General features: G+C 50.2%; 1 protein-coding gene across 2 annotated transcripts in view; it reads right to left on the reverse strand.

Annotated features, from left to right (window-relative positions):
- MAGI3 (membrane associated guanylate kinase, WW and PDZ domain containing 3) overlaps positions 1-20359 on the reverse strand; it is a gene marked incomplete at both ends in the record, with an annotated part of 49089 nt that extends 28730 nt beyond the window's left edge. For both annotated transcript variants that reach the window (XM_079546342.1, XM_079546343.1), the window contains one exon: positions 20038-20359. In XM_079546342.1, coding sequence (XP_079402468.1) covers positions 20038-20359 — 322 coding nt within the window. The remainder of the gene's footprint in view (positions 1-20037) is intronic.
- Positions 20360-21293: the final 934 nt, after the last annotated feature.

Genomic DNA, 21293 nt, shown 5'->3' on the forward strand with positions numbered 1-21293 from the left:
ACCCAACTCCATCCCTGAACTCCAGGCTTCATTTCTCACCCTCATTTAGCGCTGAAGAAACAACATTCAGAGACAAAAGAAGGATTTTACAGCACGAAGATGACCCCAAAGTATAACCCTCGCTGTGTGCTGGGGGTAAAGCACTGATTACCCCACGTGGGTGGGGTGAGCAGCACAGTTCTCAGCCCCTCACCGCTTCCCAAGCGCAGAACTTCGCAGTGCTCCCATGGGTGAAGCACTCTCTGCTGTTATGACAGCAAACCCTGAGCTGAATTCCCTGCTTTGCCATCACGCGCTTTTCTTTATGAAGCTTTGGATTTGATTCCTGCAGCATAATGAGCAAAACATGTCACGGAAAATGAAAACAAATGGTGTAATCTCCACCAAGAAGAATATTTTCCATTTCTTACCGTAAATCTCTTCATTGTTTGCAGGCAAGATGGTTTCTCAACATTAAAAAATGTTTTACTACTAAAACGGCCCATCCATCTCCCTGTCAAAGCCCAACCCACAATGCTGCACTTGAGCAACACGAGCACATCTCTGCACAGATCGATAGAGGCAGATTTCCCCATGGCAGATGATTCTGGTTCTCAGCTATGCTCCGAGCTGCATGGAGGGAAGGCTTGGCAAGTGGGAAAAATCCCAAAGGGATGTGGACCTGCAGAGCCTTTATTCACTCATCTCCCCCTCTAAAATGTAAAAGCTTATGAAGCCTTCTCAATAAATATCAGCTCATTCCAAAGGAAGAAAAAAAGTACAACTAAAACTGCTAAGGATGGGCCAACGCTACGGGGTTAATCTTAACATTACCCTCGCAGATTGGACTGCATTCTCTGACCACGACCACAAAGCTGAAAGCACTGCCTGGGGAAAATGGGAGAAAGTCAAACAAAACACTTGGCAGACAAAAATGAGGGAAGGTCACAGCGAGTGGCGTGCATTAAAAAGCAGGAAACTGAAGGAAGAGCGAGGATGCTCCAGGCGGCCTCTAGGGCCCGTTTCTATGCAAGAGGCAGCTACCTCCTCCTGCAGGAGCCCAGCAGCACGCTGCGCACACAGCTCAGCCCAGCAGACCCCGGGAGCAATAAGAAAGCTAAATGCAGCGCTGCTGCGTGCCGTGCTGCTGAGCTGCCCTTACGGATGGCACACACAACAGAGGGACCAGTCGAGAGGAATAACGTCCTTTGTACCGTTCAGGTTCTCTAAGATGCACGGGCACAATCCTCTTGCTTTCATTTAAATTAACTACAAAGGAACTGGTTAAGTGCGGATCCGGGAGGAAAAGCACGCTAACAAAAAGGCTTCGGCAGCACTGCAAAGCATGGAGCTGATCCGAGGACAGACCTGGGGACAAACAGGGCAGCAGCCCTCTGCTTTCACCTCATAAACTGAGGGGTAAAGCTGTACCTGAGTATGAATGCTGAGCATACAGCCACAAACAGCTGCTTCCTGCTACAGTGTGACTAGAATTAACCCCAACAAGCCCACAGCTGAATTACCACTGCTGACAGAACAGTAGCACTGAAGCTTTGATACACAAATCACCGCCCAACCATAAGAGACAGCACTGCAACTCCACAGGTAGCTGCAGGTGATGCTGTGGGTGCAGGGGCTGTGTGACAGCCGTGCCCACAGGTGTGAACGCAGCCTGCAGTGCACAGCAGGCACTGCTCTGTGCTGGAGCTCAGCGACGTTTCCATGCCAACAGCTGCTGAGACAATGACCTCTATATGCTAAACAGCAGCGGCGGTGTTGGGAGGCATTTTTCTTTCCTCCTTTTTTAAAAAAAATACCTCGCTGTTAACAAGAAAAGCAACTTTTCCAAGCAGCAGTTCATTAAAAGCACATTAACTTCGCTAGCAAATGACAAAATCCATTGTTAGGGCACGCACCTTCACTGCAGCACCCAGCATGGAAACGTAATGCGAGGGAATGGATGTGAAGGGGGAATGGCTGCAGGTGTCAGAAGGAGCACTGAGGAGCGGCCGCACAGCCCAGCTGATGGATGGACACCAGGCCCAGCAGTCAAACACAGCTCGGCCACTGCCAGCAGGCCCAGGGGAGGGGAGAGGGCCATAAGGCACAGCCATGGGAAGAGGATCCTGCGCGAAACCCCCTGTCCTGTGATGCAGACCCACAGAGATCCTGAACTTGAGTAAACTGGCGCACAAACACTGCGCGCTGCTCCTCACCCTAAATCCCCTCAGCCCTTCCCCAGATTATCCTGTATGCCAGAGGCTCACAAGGGCTTTTTTTTTTTTTTTTTTTTTTTAAGCATTGAAGAACAAAAAAAAGCAGGGATTAGATCCTGCAGTGCAATTCTGGTTTGCAGTGGGAACGAAGCAGAGGGGACACTGAGGGGATTCCCCACACTGTGACACAGCCAAGCATACGGGGCTGTGCAGAACGCTCACACTGCAGCAGGAACCACGGCATAGGGCAAGGGAGAATATCTACCATTTAATTACATCTTGGTACCAGTACAAAAGCAACATTAACTGGTCTTTGACTTGACTAAAATGAAATGGTTTTGGAATGGGAATGGGAAATGGTTTGAAGTTGAGGGAGGGCATATTGAGGTTGGATGTCAGGGGGAAGTTCTTTGCTATGAGAGCAGTGAGGTGCTGGAACAGCTGCCCAGAGAGGCTGTGATGCCCCGTCCATCCCTGGAGGTGGTCAAGGCCAGGTTGGATGGGGCCCTGGGCAGCCTGGGCTGCTATGAAATGTGGAGGTTGGTGGCCTTGCATGTGACAGGGGTTGGAGCTTCATGATTCTTGAGGTCCCTTCCAACCTTGGCCATTCTGTGATTCTGTGACTAAGCAAAAGCCATTGAAAGCAGCGCCCAGCTGCACAAACCAGGTGTGCTGCTCCAGGAAACCAAAGCTATGCGCGCACAGCATTCACTCTGTAGCTCCTCAGCAACGACTCACAGGTGTAATTCAGCACGAGCTGCAGACCCTGACACTGCACTCACTGAGCACAGCCACTTCCTCATAAAAACACCAAGGAGAATCAGGTAAGCTTCTTAAAAGAGCAATCAGCTGCTGCATTATTTTCTAAAGGACAACAAGAGAGAAAATCACCGGGTTCAGCTCACAACACTTAGCAATTCCTATATGCTACCCATCAATTACATTCAGGTCACCACAGGATGCTCCCAGCACTGAGAGCAGAGCAGCACGTTAGGAATGTGACAGACGCAGCGTGCTGTTTGCCTTTCAGCAGGACTGAGCAGCAGTGGGCCCAGTGTGCTGCTTGGAAGGCTCACTGCACCCGCATCTCCTGTACAGCTGGGAGCATCCTGCCAGGACCCAGCCAGGCTGGCCGTGGTTCAGACAAGGTCCTGTAGGCCTCTGCTGCCCCACTGCTCACATATGGGCAGCAATCACAGGTTGGGTGGGGACATTTGCTGTCGATGAAACCCATCACAAGACATCAAGTTCCCCCTGCACACCGAGCAGAAGGCACAAGGTAAAGAACAAAACTTGATTTTCTGGAACAAAGGTGGGAGAAGAGCCAAATACATTAAAAGCATAATTTTGGATTTGAAATGCAAATGATATATTTCACTAAGACAAATGAAAAAAAAAAAAAAAAAAATCAAAAAAAAAAAAACACCCAGAAACCACATGAAACCAACACCTTAGATTTTTAAAGGTCGTGAAAAAGGAGCAAAACATGCTGCTCATCTGTTCTGGCTGTATTAGCAGACTCTTCACCTCCTCCCTCAGCACAGGGCTCTGTCGGAGATGCAGAATGAGAGCTGAGCCACACTGCCAAAAAGAGCAGGGCCCAGAATGCCGTGTGATGCGAGAGGACACCGCCCTGGGATGGAGAAGTGGAGGAGCACAGATGAAAGCAAGCCGGGCTGTTTGGGAACACAGACAGGCAACAAAGCAGGTACAGCAACTCAGAATCATGCTCTAAAGAGAAAATATTTTGAATATATATATTAAATTCCTCAGTAGGCGGCCATACAAAAGCTTTCAAACGCTCGTGCAAAATTTTGCTAAAGCCTCCTGGGATGCGAATTTCACTTTGCTGAACGTCTGCAGAGAATAAATGGTTTGACTGAAGACAAGGAGAGCACAGATCACTTTATAACTGAATCCTGAAGAGCTATGCAAATGGAAGCATTTACCAGACTGGTTTTACACATCCCCACCAAACGCCCCAAGGCTGGAGAGCAACAGGACAGGATGGACTGGCCAGGCTGGGATGCACCAGCACTGTGCAGAGGAAGGCAGCAAAACCTTCTGTGAGCTTCCAGCTACAACAGCGAATCTTGTTTCTTTGTGCTGTAAAGAAATAGGGGTGAAGAGCATCTGCTGGTGACCTGCTGAGAGAATGCGACTAGCGTCAATCTGCTTTCAAGAAAATTGAATTAAGGATCTTTCATGGAGCAATGGATGTGTCGTTAAAGATATTCTGCAAATCCACCATCGTGTACAGGGTATGTCGCACTGACCGAGCTGCCTTCACATGACAGATGCAGAACAACCCACAGAAGAATTTACATGGAGTCTTTTGTACAGAAGAAAAATCTCAAGACAGTTCAAAGTCACAGCAGCCCATTAAAGCAGACTCATTTACCACTTGAAAGCCGAGAAAATATTAAAGGGTTTACACTGAAAGGCTTATTTAATTGCAGTTTGTTACACTCTGTCCAATGAAATCTCGGTAATACATTTGTATTTACAGAAGTTGTGGTGGAGATAAGCCTTGCAGTCTTAACAAATCGTTCACCATAGCATTCAAAAAAATCAAATGTTTGGTTTACAGTACAGAAATAAATGAAAAACCGTTTCTCCGGATTGAAGCAAGGCTGCCACAAAGCTCTCTATTACCCTGGTAGTGCCTGAATCCAGCCAAGACCAAAGCTCCCCTTAACACAGCCCAGCTCAGCTGCACCATGCACAGAAAACACCAGTAGATGTGAGCTCTGGGCTTTTAATCCTAACACAGCTTAATTCTGAAACACACTGAGGGCTGGAAAGGACAAGAGATGAAGTGTGAGCAGCAGCAGCTGTGCCCTGTCCTTTGGTTCTTTTATTTTCGGTGGTGTGGAAACAGCAAAACGCGCTGCACCAGAAGCCTCCTGTCTGTGGGTATCCATGGCAAGGTTCCTCATCCACTACCAGAAAAAATGTTTTGTTCAGTGCAGAAGGAAGCAAGAAAACACTGGCAGAAAAGAGATGGCATTTACAGGATTCTTTCAGTGCCATTTGGTTAGCGTATGAAAATAACACTTGTTACCCAACTAACAATTCCCTCAGTTTGCAAACAGATGTGTCACAGTTGACAACGTTGGAAGCGAGGAAAGAGGACCCAGCACTGTGGAGCGAAAAGGTTTTTCCACAGAAAGATTCTGCTTCCATCTACCGAGTGCTGCCCAAAGACCCAAAGGGGCCAAGGGAGAGCTGGGCAGGCACCGACCTCAGCTTCACTTTGTTCTGTGTGATGCAGTGGTGGCACAGCCCGATCCGCCGCCTGCCTGCAGTCTTAAGGGTCTTCAAAAGGGAAATCCTGCGAGCAAAGAACTTGAAACTTTCAGATGGCAAGCTTCAAATATAATATTATCAGATATAATTACAGTAATACATTGCACGCACACAAAAATCCATTAACCATGGAAAGAGAGTCGGGAGAATTACAACTGGGTAGGGGTTTCTCTGATAATGCCAAGTATTTTAGCGTAGCTATTATTAAACAGGAGAATGGCAGAGCACAAAGAGCTGTACAGCTGTTTCTGATATAAGATCAGACACTGAAGGAGATACGAGTAGAACTCAAATGATTTAAAGTAATGAATGGGTTTCAAATAAAACGCAAACATAACCATTTCCTTCAACTGAACAGAGGGGAAGAGAAATGCAAAAGAACTTTCTGCAAGAGAACAGTTTGACCTTTTGCATAACATATGGTGACTTTCCTCTCTTTGATTCGGAATTTTCTTCAGGAAAAAGCACAGAAAAGATCAACAATGTTATGCATATTTATAAAGGTTTGCTATATTCTGAAGAAACATTTTGCTTCTCTGTTTTTCTCAAGATGCCTCCCCATACTTCATGGAGAGGTCCATTGTATCACACGTGGCTCACGGGAAAGATGGAGCACTTCACAACTTCCTGAAAGTACCACAGTTGACAAAAATTTACACAGTGACAGGCAAAGGGGAACGGTTTTAAGCTCAAGGAGGGAAGGTTTGGATCAGATGTCAGGGGGAAGTTCTTTACAGAGAGAGTGGTGAGGTGCTGGAACAGCTGCCCAGACAGGCTGTGATGCCCCGTCCATCCCTGGAGGTGTTCAAGGCCAGGTTGGATGGGGCCCTGGGCAGCCTGGGCTGATGCCAGATCTGGAGGCTGGTGGCCCTCCTTGTGGCGGGGGGTCGGAACTCAGTGATCCCCGGGGCCCTTTCCAACCCAATCCATTCTATGATCCTATGATTTTGCTTTCAGGTCCTACGGGGCAGTGCCTCCACGTTGAGAGCTACCGCTTTCCTCTGCTCCTGGCTCACAGAAAGCATTTTCTATTCTGACACCGTATGGTGGCTGTGGGAATAAGAGTCAGAGGAAGAGCTGTCGGCAGGAAGCCGCCCTCGAGGTCCTGCTCTTCATGCACCAGATGAAGCTGGAGCTGCAGCTCAGCAGGACAACCATCATTCCCTCTGCCTACTGCAAGTGCTGCCCGTTCCCCAGGCCCTCAGCACTGTCCTCATTTCTAGCAGCCCCCACAATATTCCATCTGCCACAATGGCACACAGCTACCAGCTCAAGTAAGTCGTGCTCACACTGATGACAAAGAACTCAAACTCCTCTGCCACTGCCAGACTCAGACAGAGAAAAGGACTCACATGGGTATCTAGAAAGCTCAGTGAACGCATCCTGGAGAGCTTGAAAGACCTCACCAAACAAAACTTAGATTTGTGAGATCAAACCTTGCCTCTGAAAGTGAAGCAGAAATGCAAAGCAGGAGAGCCAGCAAGTTTCTGACATCGTTGCAGGAGATGAAGGCCCATTAGCAGGACAGGACATAACATGATCTGCTGCTGCCGCGCAGTCACAGTGCACACTGCTCACGTGCATCCAAAGCGCACGCTACAGAAAGTTGAAGGATCAAAAATTGCCCAAAAAAACTAAAAAACTCAGAGTTGTTCTAAGAATAGCACGGACGGCTTTATTAAGGCTTCCTAATTAAGCGCTCCGTCTCTTGCTGAGTTTTAATCAGCGTGCAAACGAGCACACCTACGGGGCTGTCTGGTAGGAGCAGGGCTGTCGCTGCTGCTCTCGCTCTGCAGAGCTGCACACAGGCATCACAGCTATGAAATCAGAATCCCCCATAGCTGCTAAGGTTGTAGTAATACATAAAATGTTTAATCTGCTCGTAATTGAGCAGATACAGAGCTGGAACGCTGCAAAACAAAGGCAAGCAATCCAAACAATGAGGCAAATTTCTGCAGGGTAACTACGGCTTGTTCTTCCAAATTTATAGACAGTCTCCCATTCATTCCCTTACATTTCCAGTGTGGGGTCTTAGTACATTCACAGTAGAGAAAATTATTTATTGAGATTTGAAGCAAAGCAATTTGCTCCAGGAGGCACAATTAGCATACACAAATGAACAAAACTGCTCTAACATTAATGCTTCCCTACCGTAATCCGCAGCAAACGTGTCAATTCATAGTTACACTTCGCAAGCATTGCTTCAACAGCCCTCTCCAACAAAGGGTCCCAATCAGACAACTTGCACTGGTTTTGCCCTGGGTAAAAATGCTCTGCCCTGGTGCCTGTCCCAACGCAGTGTCACATTTCACATGCTGACATATGGATAACACACCATATCTTATTGCTTAAGCAGCGTGAAGCTCTATAGAATGACACATTTCAGTCACATCCCCAAAGAAAAATGTCCTTGCAGCTGCTCTGTGTTACACAAGCCATTTAATCTGTTTGGGACTTGGCATTACTTTCCCAGCAGAATGGTACGTGTTCACATGCCAAGACCTTTTTTTTTTTTTTTTGGAATGCGCTGATTAGAACTTATTCAAATACGACACGGGCTTATTTTTAGCCTACTTTTCGTAGGAAGCAAGACACACAATTACACTGCGCATAATTTCTAGGCCCACTAACCTATTTCGGGCTGGAGTTTGGCAGAGCAGCAGTTCGACAGTGACACTGTGCTCGTGCTCTCCTGAGACACGGGAAGCCCCGTCAGCAAGGAACCTCCTGGAACAGCACAGCTGGCAGCAGCAGCTCCACAAAGCTCTGCTCTGCCCAAGCCCAGCAGCCAAGCTCTGCTCTGGGACCCCACAGCTGTCCCCACATCCCCTCGCTTTGAGTATCACTGTTTTCCTAACAGCGCAGCTCATTCCCATGCGCTGGCTCACGTTGAAATGTAATCAGAGAGCTTTGTTGAGCAGACAGCTCTGTCCATATCAACTGGGGCTAGAGATTAGCTCTTTGACCACAAAAAACTATCCGTGAGCAGTTCAGCTTCACATGCTGGGATTAGACCGACCATGAAAAATGAAGAATTACCGTGAACTGCAGCCAAAATGAGGCATTTATTATCATCCCTGCTTCCTCTCCCTGCTGTTCCCATGTGCTCCTCGCCCATCAACAGCCATCGCGGAGCAGAGCCACGGACACAAACATTTTTAACAACTCAGGGATAGCAGTTACCTTACTTTCCATCTGCCAGGCTCTGGGCTTCTTCTTGTTTTAAACTTCACCCCCAATTTCAAGACATTTCCACCCAAGAGCACTCAGCACTGAGGCTTCGGTTGTTTCCTGGAGCTCTGGAAAGCCCAGCACCTCCGACACAGCGGTGACATTCCCCGAGGACATCTCCTGCTGCGCCAGAGAGGCAGTGCAGCAATAAATGCAGGCTCCAGCACTCACAGCAGCGCCTCACTGCGCTCCCAAGGACTCCCAGGGATTCAAAAACACCGACATTGTGTTCTAGGTCAGCACTCCTCTGCATCACATTAACAAACGTGCTGTGCCCACAGCCGTATTGACTGCAGGTACGTCCAAGTTTAACTGGTAAACAGCAGCATTGCCACCCCCCCAAAAGCTCCCTCTGCTCGATACGTACACTCAGCACAATCCTTCTGCCTCCAGATGTGCACAGCCATGGCTAATGCTGATGCTGCCTCATGCAATTTCACACTGCTCTCAATTTTGGGATGGAGAAAAGTGCTGCTTGGTCTGCCCTGCTCACTGGGCACGGGGTGATGGCAGAGCACAGGGCCCAAACTGCATGTCCCTGTATCCCCTTCTGCAGGAAAAGGGCTGGAAGGCAGCTCATGTTTCTCACACGTTGTCCAACACATCTATTAGCAAACCAAGCTGGGTAGAGAAAAGCTTTCATGCTGACATGTCAGCATTATGGTATAAACAGCAATGCAACTTTTACGTTGCCCAAGTCACATTAATTTTGTAAGAGTAACACAAGAAAATGACTTCCTCTCAAAACACAACCTACAGAACAGCACTTAGTGCCAATCATGACTGCCTTAAACCCTTACAGCATCCTGTAGGACTTGAAACTTTCACCTCTGCAAATGCACCCCATGTTCATCCCAGTTTTACAGTCAGCACATCCAAACCACAGGTGCCCTACAGTAACCTAAAAAAACCTCAAGAAAAGTACCTCAAGACCAACAGATGCCAGGAGGCAGGGCTGCTGCCTGCTCACCCCCAGCCAGGCCCAGCCCCACTGCTGGAGGGTGCAGGGCAGCCAGGCTTGGTGCTATGGGGTCAAACACAGCCCTTGGGATGTTTCAAAGCTTCTCATCAGCTCTTGCTTAGCAGAAAGCCCTCCACAGCACATCACAAAATACAGAGTGGTACTGGTATTTGGCATTCCCTAGAGCATTCTCTCCCGAAGTGAAGCTGTTGTGTATTTGCAATGCCACTCTAGAAGGCTGGGCAGTGAGGGCAGGCCGCTGCCAGCCATAGGCAGGTTGCTGCAGCCGCCTGCTCTGCCAGCTTCGGATGTCCTCAGGATCCAGGCAGGGAGCCCCGAGCTCAGCACAGAGCCTGGAATCCCACTGGGAGCTGTGCACAGCCCAGCTCTGACTGGCAAGGTGCACAGGATGCCCTGAGAAGCAATTACAGACCACCCCTTCTCAGCAGCCGACGTCATATTTTAGCAGATGAAGCTACTCTGAAGTAAAAAGCTTCATTAGGCTTTAATTGATTGATTATGTTTCCTGCCCTAACCAATTGTTCATAATTCATAGTTGTGCAAGCACAGAATTTGCAGCACGGAGCAGGGACTGCTGTAGTGATGCGGCAGCGTTACATCCCCAGGAGGATGCAGATGGTGAACACTTCCAATGGACTGAACACACTGGTACCACTCTGATGTATTCCATAAATAAAAGTGTTTGGGCCACGGGGGGCTCAGAGAAAACTGGGGTAAACTGTGGGGTTTGTATTAAAAGTGATTGGTAAATCAGCTGAATAACTCGCAGACTACACATAAACCATACACAAAGTAACAGAACTACACACAGCTCTGAGAACAAAGCCCAACTTTTTCCCTACAAGCACAACCGTTAGGGCACAATCAGATATTCTATTCCCTCCAGAGCTACACCAATAGCACCAGAAAAAAATTCACAGCAATTCAGTTGCACTGTGCCCATCCGAGCCCACCTTTCAGCTCTTGCTTTCCTTCCATATGAAGCATCTACTGAACACAGAGGTGTGTCAGCACCACTCACACCACTGCTTTCCTTGATTGATCGCCGTGCTGATACACAACCACGCTCAGCAAGCAGGATGTTACATCTCACTGCCAAAGGGTTAAGGGCTGCAAGTCAGCTCTGACCTTGGCATGACTTACCGAGCAGTCAGCTCCTCAGCAACACAGATGGCTGAAAGGACGCTGCCAATGTTTTAAAGCTCAGAAAGTGCTTTTAATGTTTTTTATTATTATTATTTCCCCATGCTGTGTTTACTGTTTTACATATGCCTCTGACTGCCAAGGAATTGTTAACTAATTACCAGGAGATTCATTTTGTTAGTGCACAGCTGGGTACTTGGTCATGCAACATCTGCTTCTCAGCATTTCTCCTCTCCTTATCTCACAGTTAGTGAGGAAGAGGTCTCAGCAGAGCACATGGAAACTGGAACTGGTAAATGAGTCTATTAACTGCTGGTAATTAATACGGGATCCTCTGGATTACTGATGAACCCACGTGTCCCACAGACACTCTGGCTATCTCCTCCTATCCCAGACCTCTGCAGGTTAGTTTTTACCTTCAGAACAAACTTTTTCCACTACTTGAAAACACATTATAAAGCAGAACCAGCTGAAGCAGAGAGGATAAACAAAGGCAGCAACTTCACAGTAAGAAAACTGCTGTTCTCATTTCTACTTTGTGCTTTCTACCATAAAAAGGAGCCTGAGCTGGGTGCAGCCTGAGCAGTCTGACAGTGCCGGGCTGCAGCCACCTCGCTCATCCCAGCCACACGCTGTCCCCTCATTGTCACAACGTTGACACAGCAGCAAAAATCACACACTGATTAAAATCCAAAGAAGAGAACAGAAAACAACTCCCTTGGCAGGCAGCCGCAGCGGCCGTGCGAAGGATGAGTTATCAGCCTGTCATCGACTTTCTCCAGGTGACTTCATCTTCATTACTGCCTCCACACGTTCTCCACAAGGTAGATGTCTGGAGCAGAGCAGCGATGTTCACGCAGGCCATGAAATCCCTTGGTACAGCCACACAGCCCCACAGTCCCAGCTCTGGGGTGCAGCTCTTGCAGGGCAGGCCTGCTCCGTGTCTGCTCACAGAGCTCCCCAACCCCGGGCTGACACAGGAATGGAGCTCTTCTCATAAGAAAGCACTTCAAATAACAAGACAGCTTTACAGGCAAAGCCAAATGTAATTCCTGTTCTCAATTCACAATCAATCAGAAGGCAGCTACATATACACACCCCAACAGGGAAACCAGAACTGACACACAGCCATTTTTCCCTCTATTTATTGCATCGTTGCCTTTCCTGTCATCCTCCCCCGACCATATTCATTCTGGAGCCATCTCTTTGAAATGCTTTACTACTGCCAGGGAGCAGCATTTCACAGAGCAGATATTTGGATACCCACAATAGACCTTTACCGAAGCGCTCCTTTATTCAGAGCCACCCTCAGTACCTCCACATTTACTTCCACCACTATTTGAAGGCAAATGAAGAAGCAGAGGTACAACCAGCCCATGGCAGGGGATGGGGCCGGGGGCTCCGGGTCTCTTCAACCCAACCACGCTGCAGTGCTGTGAAATACGGAGCAGCAGCAGATATCATCATGCTTGAGCAGGCACAGCTTTCCCTTCAGTTCCCTTAACATCCAACATCTCTGCAACCACCTGAACCAGAGAGAGCAATGGACCTCTTAACAATGTAGTTCAATTAAGAAAGAAAAAAAAACGAAAAGATGTATTTGCCAAGAGGCAACAAATTACAACTGCAGAACAACAACTGTATGCCCCTGAGGGTGATTCAACATAGCGGGAACTGATGTCAGTCCTTTCTCCTCTCCTGCATTAGGGAAAAAGCACGGATGGAAGTTCCTCAGGTACAAACCCTTGTACTACTCCTACACCACGACACTCCACATCACAGAGCAGAGTTTGATGACTGAATGGAGCAGCATCACATGCAATGCTGCGATGCTCACATTCCTTCCTGAGCAGAGCAGCTCCGTGTCTGCAGGAGCAGCAGCAGAACAGCAGCACCTTCCTCCTCCCCACACACACAGCTGTGTTGTCTTTTTTTCCTCCTAGAATCAGTGTTAAAACCAGAGCAGAGCTGCTGCATGGCCAAGCAGGGCTGGTTAAATTCCTGCAGTCACAGCCCAGTAGTATTCTCCAGGCTCTGGAAGGCTCTGATGCCAGCATTTGGGATGAGGAACCATATGAACAGCACTAACGTGTCTGCTATTCTTTTTTCAGAGGGATTCACAGCTCTGGTGGAGACAGCTGGCACAGCTCTGTTCTGGTGCCATCCTCACAGCATCTGCTCCACCAGCACGGGGATGGGAGAGGCTGAAGGCTCCTCAGCACAAACCTCAAGGCTCACATCTGTGATCACAGGTAGATTCCAGCCCTCCCAGGTTCTCATGCTGTTACATCCATTTACATCAGAAAGGTGAAGTTTTTGGGGGTTTATTCCTTAATTCCTCTTCCACTCAGTGTCAAGCAGTGTCTGCAGGTACTTCTGCACAGCCATTAGCAACTCAGTGCAAAAACATACAGCCATGCAACTGCCGGCTGTTCTGATGAGCGTTAAGTGCCTTGCCCTGATGAATTCATTTAAGTATCACTGGCATCTCCTAACGGGCATTAATTAAACTTTTCCAGCATCTCTACCTTCACTAGAGAAAAGTAATTACTCTCCGCTGCCCTACAGAGAGGGAAATAAAATCCTCAGGATTAGGTATTTTTACACCACATAAGTAGGGCAGCAGAGCTGCCACTCCGGCACAAGTTGTGCAGTTGTTCCACGGCACAGAACCTGCCGCCCCACGTCCTGGGGGCTGAGAAGCACACAGCTGGGCAGGGCTGGAACGACGGCAAACCGCAGCCGATCTGAAGCGCAATGCAGGCGATGGATGGTTCAAACCATCGCTGGGCAGCAGAGCAGCACTCCTTTTCACTTACTGGCACTTCCACTCGGCGGTGCCTGCGGCTACTGAGCTGTTTTCACAAACGCAGCCCTCCCTGCATCAAAGCATTTGCAATCTAATCTCGCTGCAAAGGAGATTAGTGAAATTACTGAGCAGTAATAGTTTCAGCAACAGAGGTAAAAATACTTCCCTGGCACTTTGGGTCAGCTGATTTCTGAGGAATTCTTTAGACCAATAACGGATGAAACAAGCCATTAAACATCATTCCCTGGGATTAATGGGGACTCTGCCTCCCTCTTACATAACGGGATTTTGAAATTCCTCCCAAGTACATGCATTAGGAGGAAATCATCTCTGCAAACCTAAAACTTTAGGGCTTAGTTATTTCCTGATAGTTCTGTGGGTTTAGAGGAAATAAACTGTACGTTAATCCTCTTGGATTTAATGAGCAGCACCAGCAAGCTCTGCCTTTAGCAAACCTTCGTTTGGACGAAGGTCACCGCCAATGAGGGCTGTAACCAAAGCAAAGTTGCATCTATGGACAATGAAATCCTAAAGGCAGGAGAAAGCCTAATTGCTTTGCACTTACTTTCATTTCAGCCAAACCTGTGTCACGATTATTTAAAAATCCACTGTCCTTAGCTTTCTATGTACAAGTAGGAAAATACCTCATCAGCATGCTGAGTTACACTGGGTTCAAATTACTGGTCAGCAGTTTTATGTTTTGTTCTTTAACAGTGTCAGGAAAAGCAGAACCAAGTGGCAGAGATACACACGCCCTGGGCTGGGCCGCAGCACGGAGCTGGCAGCCACAGCTGCACAAACACCAGGCATGTGCCAATGGGACCAAACAGCCCTCATTCCCACTTCAGTCATGTTTGTGTTGTGACATTCCCCTTGATCCTGCAGGAAAAAGGAAAATCCACGCTGAAGCAGGCACTTCTTTTTGTTATGGCCTATTTTAAGAGGGATTTTCCTGCTTGGCGCTCACTAAAGCCCTGCTCTCAACACCGCTCACCTCCGATGTGCTTCTTCTCATGTATTCAGAGAGTGCTGCAATCCTCCAGGACCTCCTGGATGGCAGTCCCAGCACTGCAGGCCAACCTGAATGCCCCTGCTGGCTCCTGCTATGGACACCCATGCGAGCAGCGCGTGGTTCACAGCTGCTGCAGGAGGCCCACAGTGCATCCTAATGGTACGTCAGCATCCCCCTGGCCCACTCCTGGTTCAGCCCAGTGAGGACCTCAGGTCAACACCTCTCACCCTGCCACAACCACCAGAATGCAATCCAAGCAGAACAGCCCCAGGCAGCTCCCACCACCACCCTCCCTCTTCACAGCCCACAGAACATTCAAAAGCTGACCAAACTCCCAAATGGTGAACGTGATGCAAAGCAGCGTGCCAGGGCTCTAATCACACGCTACCTCCTCTCCTGCATACCAAAGCTGTCCTAATAGAAGGGACACAATTTGAATCTCAAAGCATAATGAGCACCAAATTGCTCTCAGAATTTAACTGCAAAACAACCCCAGTCCAAGGGAAATGAAATTCCCCCCAGGTGCCTTATCAAAGATTCTCTGAAAAGGCATTGGGGGCATTTAAACCCATTGCTCCTTATTCCTACACTACACGCAGGCTGCACTTCAGAATATCCATGATTGTTTTTCAGAGCAACTTTTGGCAGATGACTGCACACAGCTCCTGACTTTGCATTTTAAAATGCAAAATAGCCTTCAGTGTTGTTCATCGCCCTGAGAGAGGCAGATGCTGAGCACCTCAAACCCCATCTGCTTACCAGAACATAAACAGCACTGGAACATACCAACCATTCCTTTGTATTTCCAGGACACAGCTCTACCCTCACATTTACACTACAAAGTGAGATGCCTAATGGCCAGACCTACAGGGTGTGGGTTGGAGGCTGGGCTGTGAGGAGAGGAGCGGCTCCTTCTTTTAAGTGACTTCAGTGTTTAGTCTATGATGCATCTTTAGATTGGAAACTTCTGAAAGTGTTTTTATGTAAACCCATCACGGCCTGCAGACAGCTATGGAGAGCTGTAAACCTGTGAGCCAAGAATGCAGGATGGAGTAAACATCACTCATCTCCCAGGTGCAACAGCATAAGTCGCTTTTAGAACAGACCAGTCGCTTTTCAGAAGAATGTTTTTCAGGCAGGGCTTCCTCCAGCCCAGCACTGGCACCCCAGGAACTCCTCCAGCAGATGTGTGTGGCTGTGGAGATCCCTCAAGTCGCTGCAGCTCCCACTTGGCTGGCAGAGCAAAAGCACTGTGAACAACACAGCACGAGAGGAGCGCTCCCAGGTCTTCACTGCAAGGAGGAAACAAGTTGGGGGACACACAGGAATCAAGCAGGAGAAAGGAGGGATGGCTGTGCCTTCCCCCATGCAATGCTCCTGCAGCATGCGCAGTCTCACTCTGCAAACATCGCTGGGCTCAGGCAGAGCTTCCCTTTGGTGACCTCTCACTTCCTGCTGCCGCTGGTTACCTGCCCCAGTCACCTCCTACCTGCACTGAGAGGAGGAGCAACAAGCTCCCATGGCTGCTCTTCAGTACAGCACGGCACATTCCTGCTCCTCTGTGCTGTAATTCCACCCTCCTCTGTCTCTCAGAGTAAAGGTTTTCCACCACGGCCAGATCCAAGTACACAGCACTGGGCAGACATTATTGCTGCTGTCGCTGCCGTGAGCCCCTGGGTTTCTGTTCTCCTATCAGGACAGCACTAGTTTAGATTGATAAGAAAGCAGCAAATGTTTCCAAACGCAGCAGGTTTAAAGAACGTTGAGTGAGCAGTAATTCCATACAACCACGCCAACCTCGCTGACCGCCTTCAACGCCTCTTGAAAGAATGCTTCATCACCACGCAGATGAAAATAACGTATCTCTACACAGCTCTCCCAGATTCCCACTTCTGGTATTTATATAGAACCCACGATCCATATTCATCAGACCCCAGCTGTTAGTCTGATTGTATTTATTACCAAAGTCAGTAATGAAACAGCACTGAAGTAGAACGCAGTCAAAATGCACACGGAAGCACACCACGGCCTGGCAGAGCTGGAATTCCAGTTTTACAGTTTTCATGCAGATAACTGAAGAGATACGGCAACCCTGAACCTAAAGAGATTAACTCCTTACTTACATATTACACACTGCTTTCCTGAGATGAATCAAGTTATGCAAACTGCTCCATTCAGCAGGGCAGAGCGGCACAGGACTGACAGCAAACGCAGCAGTGACTTTTCATTTGAGGACACTGCACACAACTCAAAGCAACCAGCAACCCCTGAACAACTACACTCCATTTTTTGTCTTGCCACAAAAGCACAGTGACGCACGTTTGCACAGAGGACCGTTCTGATGTTGTGTCACCTCAAAAGCTGCACCTGCATGGAACAGCCAAAGCCACGCCGCAGGGCACAGAGCAGCAGCGCAGGTCCAGCGCCCAGCAGCAACAGAGAAGGGAACTGGGGGGGATTCTGGATTCAAAGCAACTCAGTGCAATTCTGCAGACTTTCTCACCGTCGTTGTTCTCCCCTCCAGGATGAAGCAAGGAATGACTCTCAGATACGGCAGAAGAGCTTGTGCTTTTCTTCATCCACATCCAGAGCTCCCAGGAATAATGCTGCTTTAAAGAAGAAAACTGTTCTGGCTCAGGGAACAATACACAATTTAACTAACAGGTGTGGATGTGAGGAGATAGCTCTTAAGAGGAGGCATCCTGAAGAGCCAGAAGAATGCATTCAAAGGCCTTAAATCAGAGCAACAACCGAAACCTGAGGAGTTTTTCCAGCTCTCAATCTGAGTGCATGCTGCTCATTATATTTTTTAGACTTTCAGAATCATCAGCTGAAAAATAACTTCAAGCAGAAGCTAAAAAAAAAAAACAAAAACCAAAAACAAACAAAAAAAAAACTTTGAAAAAACACTAAGGAAGTTGAATCTTCCGAGACAACGAAACCCAGTCATTTTCTGCAACCAATGAGGCCCTGGTTACAGCAGCTGAGAGCTCAGACAGAACCAGAGAGCGATGTGTGGCTGAAGCCGCGGCCTCTAATGAAGATTCATGCTCATTCCCACTGAGCACAGCAGCTCCTGCCATCGCAGAGCAGAGCCAACCGACACTTCAAGGATTTTAAGCAAGTTAGTTCCAGGCTAGCAGGCAAACCAGGACTGTAAGAGCGGAAAAACAAAAAATCCTCTCTGTCGCAACCAACACACACATGCAGGTGTCTCAATCACAGCTGTCTGAGCAGAGAGGCTTTGCTTTCAGGACACCTGGAGCACCAAGTTAACCCACCCTACAAACCCTGTACCTATGGGGTGGCTCTGGGGCTGATGTCACCACCGTGCCCAGCTCAGGTGATTCCAGTCCAGCGCTGCCCGAGAGGCCCCAGCGAGCAGAGCACAGCACAGAGCAGCACCCTGAAGGGAACAAATTCAGACCGTTCAGCAGCACAGCGGTTGTTTAACTGGCCACATGAGGCCTCATTATCGTTTGAAGCTAACGCACCAAGAAAGAATAGAATAATTAGAGCTGGTGAAATCACAGCACTCATGGCTGCGAGATTTAAACAAAGGAGTGTGCGAAAAGGAATGGCAAGATGCTCTATGCCAAGAATAACATGTTCGTATAGAGAGGAATGGGAGGTTACAAATTGCACACACCTACGGCTGCTGACAGCCATCACGGTGCTTTGGGCACAGCACCAACCCACGGCCTCACTCTGTGGGGCAGAGAACACGGCCAGAGAGGGAAGGAACCATTCCTCCAGCAACAAAGTGGTCCATCGTTCCCGATCCGCACTTAACAGATGGTGTTCAATTTAGTATTCATATCATTCGAGTGTCTTACCAAACAAGACTAAACAGTATCTTGAAATTTCCATTTTCCATTTTCCGTGAGATTGCTAGAAGGATCACAGACAGATTTCACTGCTGCCAAGGAAAGCTGTCGCTGCCTTTTAATGAAGGATGCTCAGAGCAGCAGGCAGCCCGGCTCCCATCCGCTGCACACCTGCACTCAGCCCCACTCAGAACAGGCAGCTTGATCCCTGCACGGGATCTCAGAAGGATGCAGAACGGATGGGCTCAGAGCTCAGACACACGGAAAGCGTCACGCATCACCACCTCTGCAGCCCCGGCACTGCTGGGAGCACCAGGATGGGAGCAGAGGAGCCCCGCAGAGCTCTGCCTGCTGCCTCTGTGCTCCTCCATGCACCCCCAGCTCTGTGCGGTGTCAACAGCAACAGCCTGCTGCGAGCTGCTGCGTTTAAGGACAGCGAGTCTGACACAGAAGCTTGCTGCCAAAACCATCTGATGTGGTAAATAAGTTCACAATATGTTCTAGCACGGAAAAGCTGCTCCATCTCGAGCATGGATATGATTTGTTCCAAAAATTACATAAAATCAGCAGAAAAAAGCCAGTTGTACACACAAGACTCAGCCCAGTGCTCAGCAGCCCCATCCCACCACTCTGTGTGGGGCATCGTGGGACCCTCACCTGTCCTACAGCACCTTTCTGCTTGACATTGCATACGCTCATCCTAATATCTGTTCTGGCAGTTTTAATGGGAAGTTTGGGACATCTCTGCTATGGAAATCCCAGTGCAGGAACATCCCTGCTGCCCTCCAGAGCAAATACAATTCCATCTGATACTTCGAGTTCCATCTCCCATTAAATTCTCCTCTTTTAATTAAAGATTTATTACTGCCTTGTATTAATGAACTTATTCCTCAGTTTATTTACCCTTTCTGTTTTTCTGTTTTCTCCATTTCAATCAGACTTCCAGAGCTCTCCAGGATCCTCCCGTGGGTCACTTCTGTTCTGCTTTATGCAGGCGATACCCATCAGGGCACAGCAGATAACTCTTAATTAGCGGTCAAAAGAGGAAACTGCCTTCAGGTACACATTACCTACAACCAAACGGCGGCCCGGGGATCGCAAATAAGCACAGAACAAAGCGGACAGATAAGAAGCGCGGAGCTGCCAACCCCTGCGGCACCGTCGGTGCTCACACAGGGCACAGCGAGCTCACAGCCGACCATTACAACCCGGGGAGCGGGGAACCAACACAGCCTGGCACCGCCAGGCACACGGACCGATGGATTTATCGCATCCGCGCCCAGAACGAATCCAAACCTACGGCGAGACGAATCGAACGGACCGCGCTCCCGCTGCCCGCGCTGCCCGCCGCCGCGAAGGACGCACGGAGCGCCCGCACCGCGCTGCCCCGCCGGGCCCGGCGCCGGAGCCGCCGGAGCCACCGCCCCCGCCCGCCCCGCAGCCCCGCCCGCCCCGCTCCAACTCCGGTCCCGCCGCCCGAAGGCCGCCACGCCGGGCCCGCAGCGGACGGGCGCGGCCTGCGGGCTCACCTGGCCGCACGGTCTTGAGTCGCACGGGCTCCCTGAAGTGCCGGATGACGGCCAGCGTGTCGCGGTGCGTCAGGCCGCTCACCGGGGTGCCGTTCACTTCCAGCAGCACGTCCCCCGGCGCCGGCGCTTTGCCCGACAGCAGCGCGGGGCCCGGCGCGCCCTCGGCGCCCGTCGGCAGTCGGCCCGCCAGGTACGGGAACTCGCCGCGCTCGGCGCCGCCGTGCAGCAGCTCGGGGTCGGGGCCCGCCGGGCCGCCCCAGGACACCACGCACTCCTGCACCTTGCTCAGCCAGTGCCGCTTCTTCCGCAGCGTTTTGGACATGCCGCACCATGGGCGCGCCCGCGCCGCCTCCCGCACCGGCCGCTGCCGCCCGACTGCCGCCCGCCGCGGCGGCGCCGCCCGCCCCGCCCCCTACGCGCGCGCCTCGCCCCGCCCCCCCCCCCCCCCCCCTGCGCGCCCCCGGCCCTGCCGCGCTGGCCCCGCCCCCATTCAGCCGGGGCGGGGCTCGTGACGTGACGGCGGCGCGCGCGCTGTGCTCGGAGCGCGCGTGAGAGCCTTGGGGCGGTGCGCAGAGCGGCGGCTGCCGTTGCGGAGCAGCGATCCGGGGCGCTCGCAGCGCGCCGGCTTTGCTCCCAGCTCCGTGTCTCGGCTCGGCACTCGTCGGCACGGCCCGACGACTGAACTGCCACGAGTGCCGACCACGAGGGAGCCGCTCCGGCAGCGGTCATCACCGCTGTGAAGGGCAGAAATGAACCTTGGCGATGCGCTTTGATGGGCGTTTATTGTGCCCGCTCCTCTTCAGTCTGAATTCCCGCTGCATTCCTTGCGCGGTGCCCCATCCCGACGGAGCGGCCCCACTGAGAGGTGCTGCGGAGCCCGGCGGTGTTTGCAGCTGCAGCACAACGGGTGTTTATCTGTCTGTCTGTCTGTCTGTTTGTCTGTTTGTTTGCAGCGCTGCGCCCCGGCGCTCACCTCTGTTTGCACAACAGCGCGTTTGGAGGAATCGCGTTTCAACACGGAGCGCTCTGCAATGGTAAACAGCAACAAAGGCTTCGTTTCTGTGTAGCACAGAAACCGCTGAGAGCCTCCTGTGCTGCAGCAGAACTGCTCCAAACAAACCCCTCCTGCTGCTACACGCTGTCCCGTTCCTGCACAGCTCCGTCCCTTTGCAGGCCTGCTCCTCTGTGGCACGCAGCTAACAGCTGTCTGCCCACCTACCATAACTCACATCGCTGTTCCTTTGGGCCGTACTTTA

Source organism: Tetrao urogallus (assembly GCF_951394365.1).
Source record: "Tetrao urogallus genome assembly, chromosome: 24".
Classification (NCBI taxonomy): domain Eukaryota; kingdom Metazoa; phylum Chordata; class Aves; order Galliformes; family Phasianidae; genus Tetrao; species Tetrao urogallus.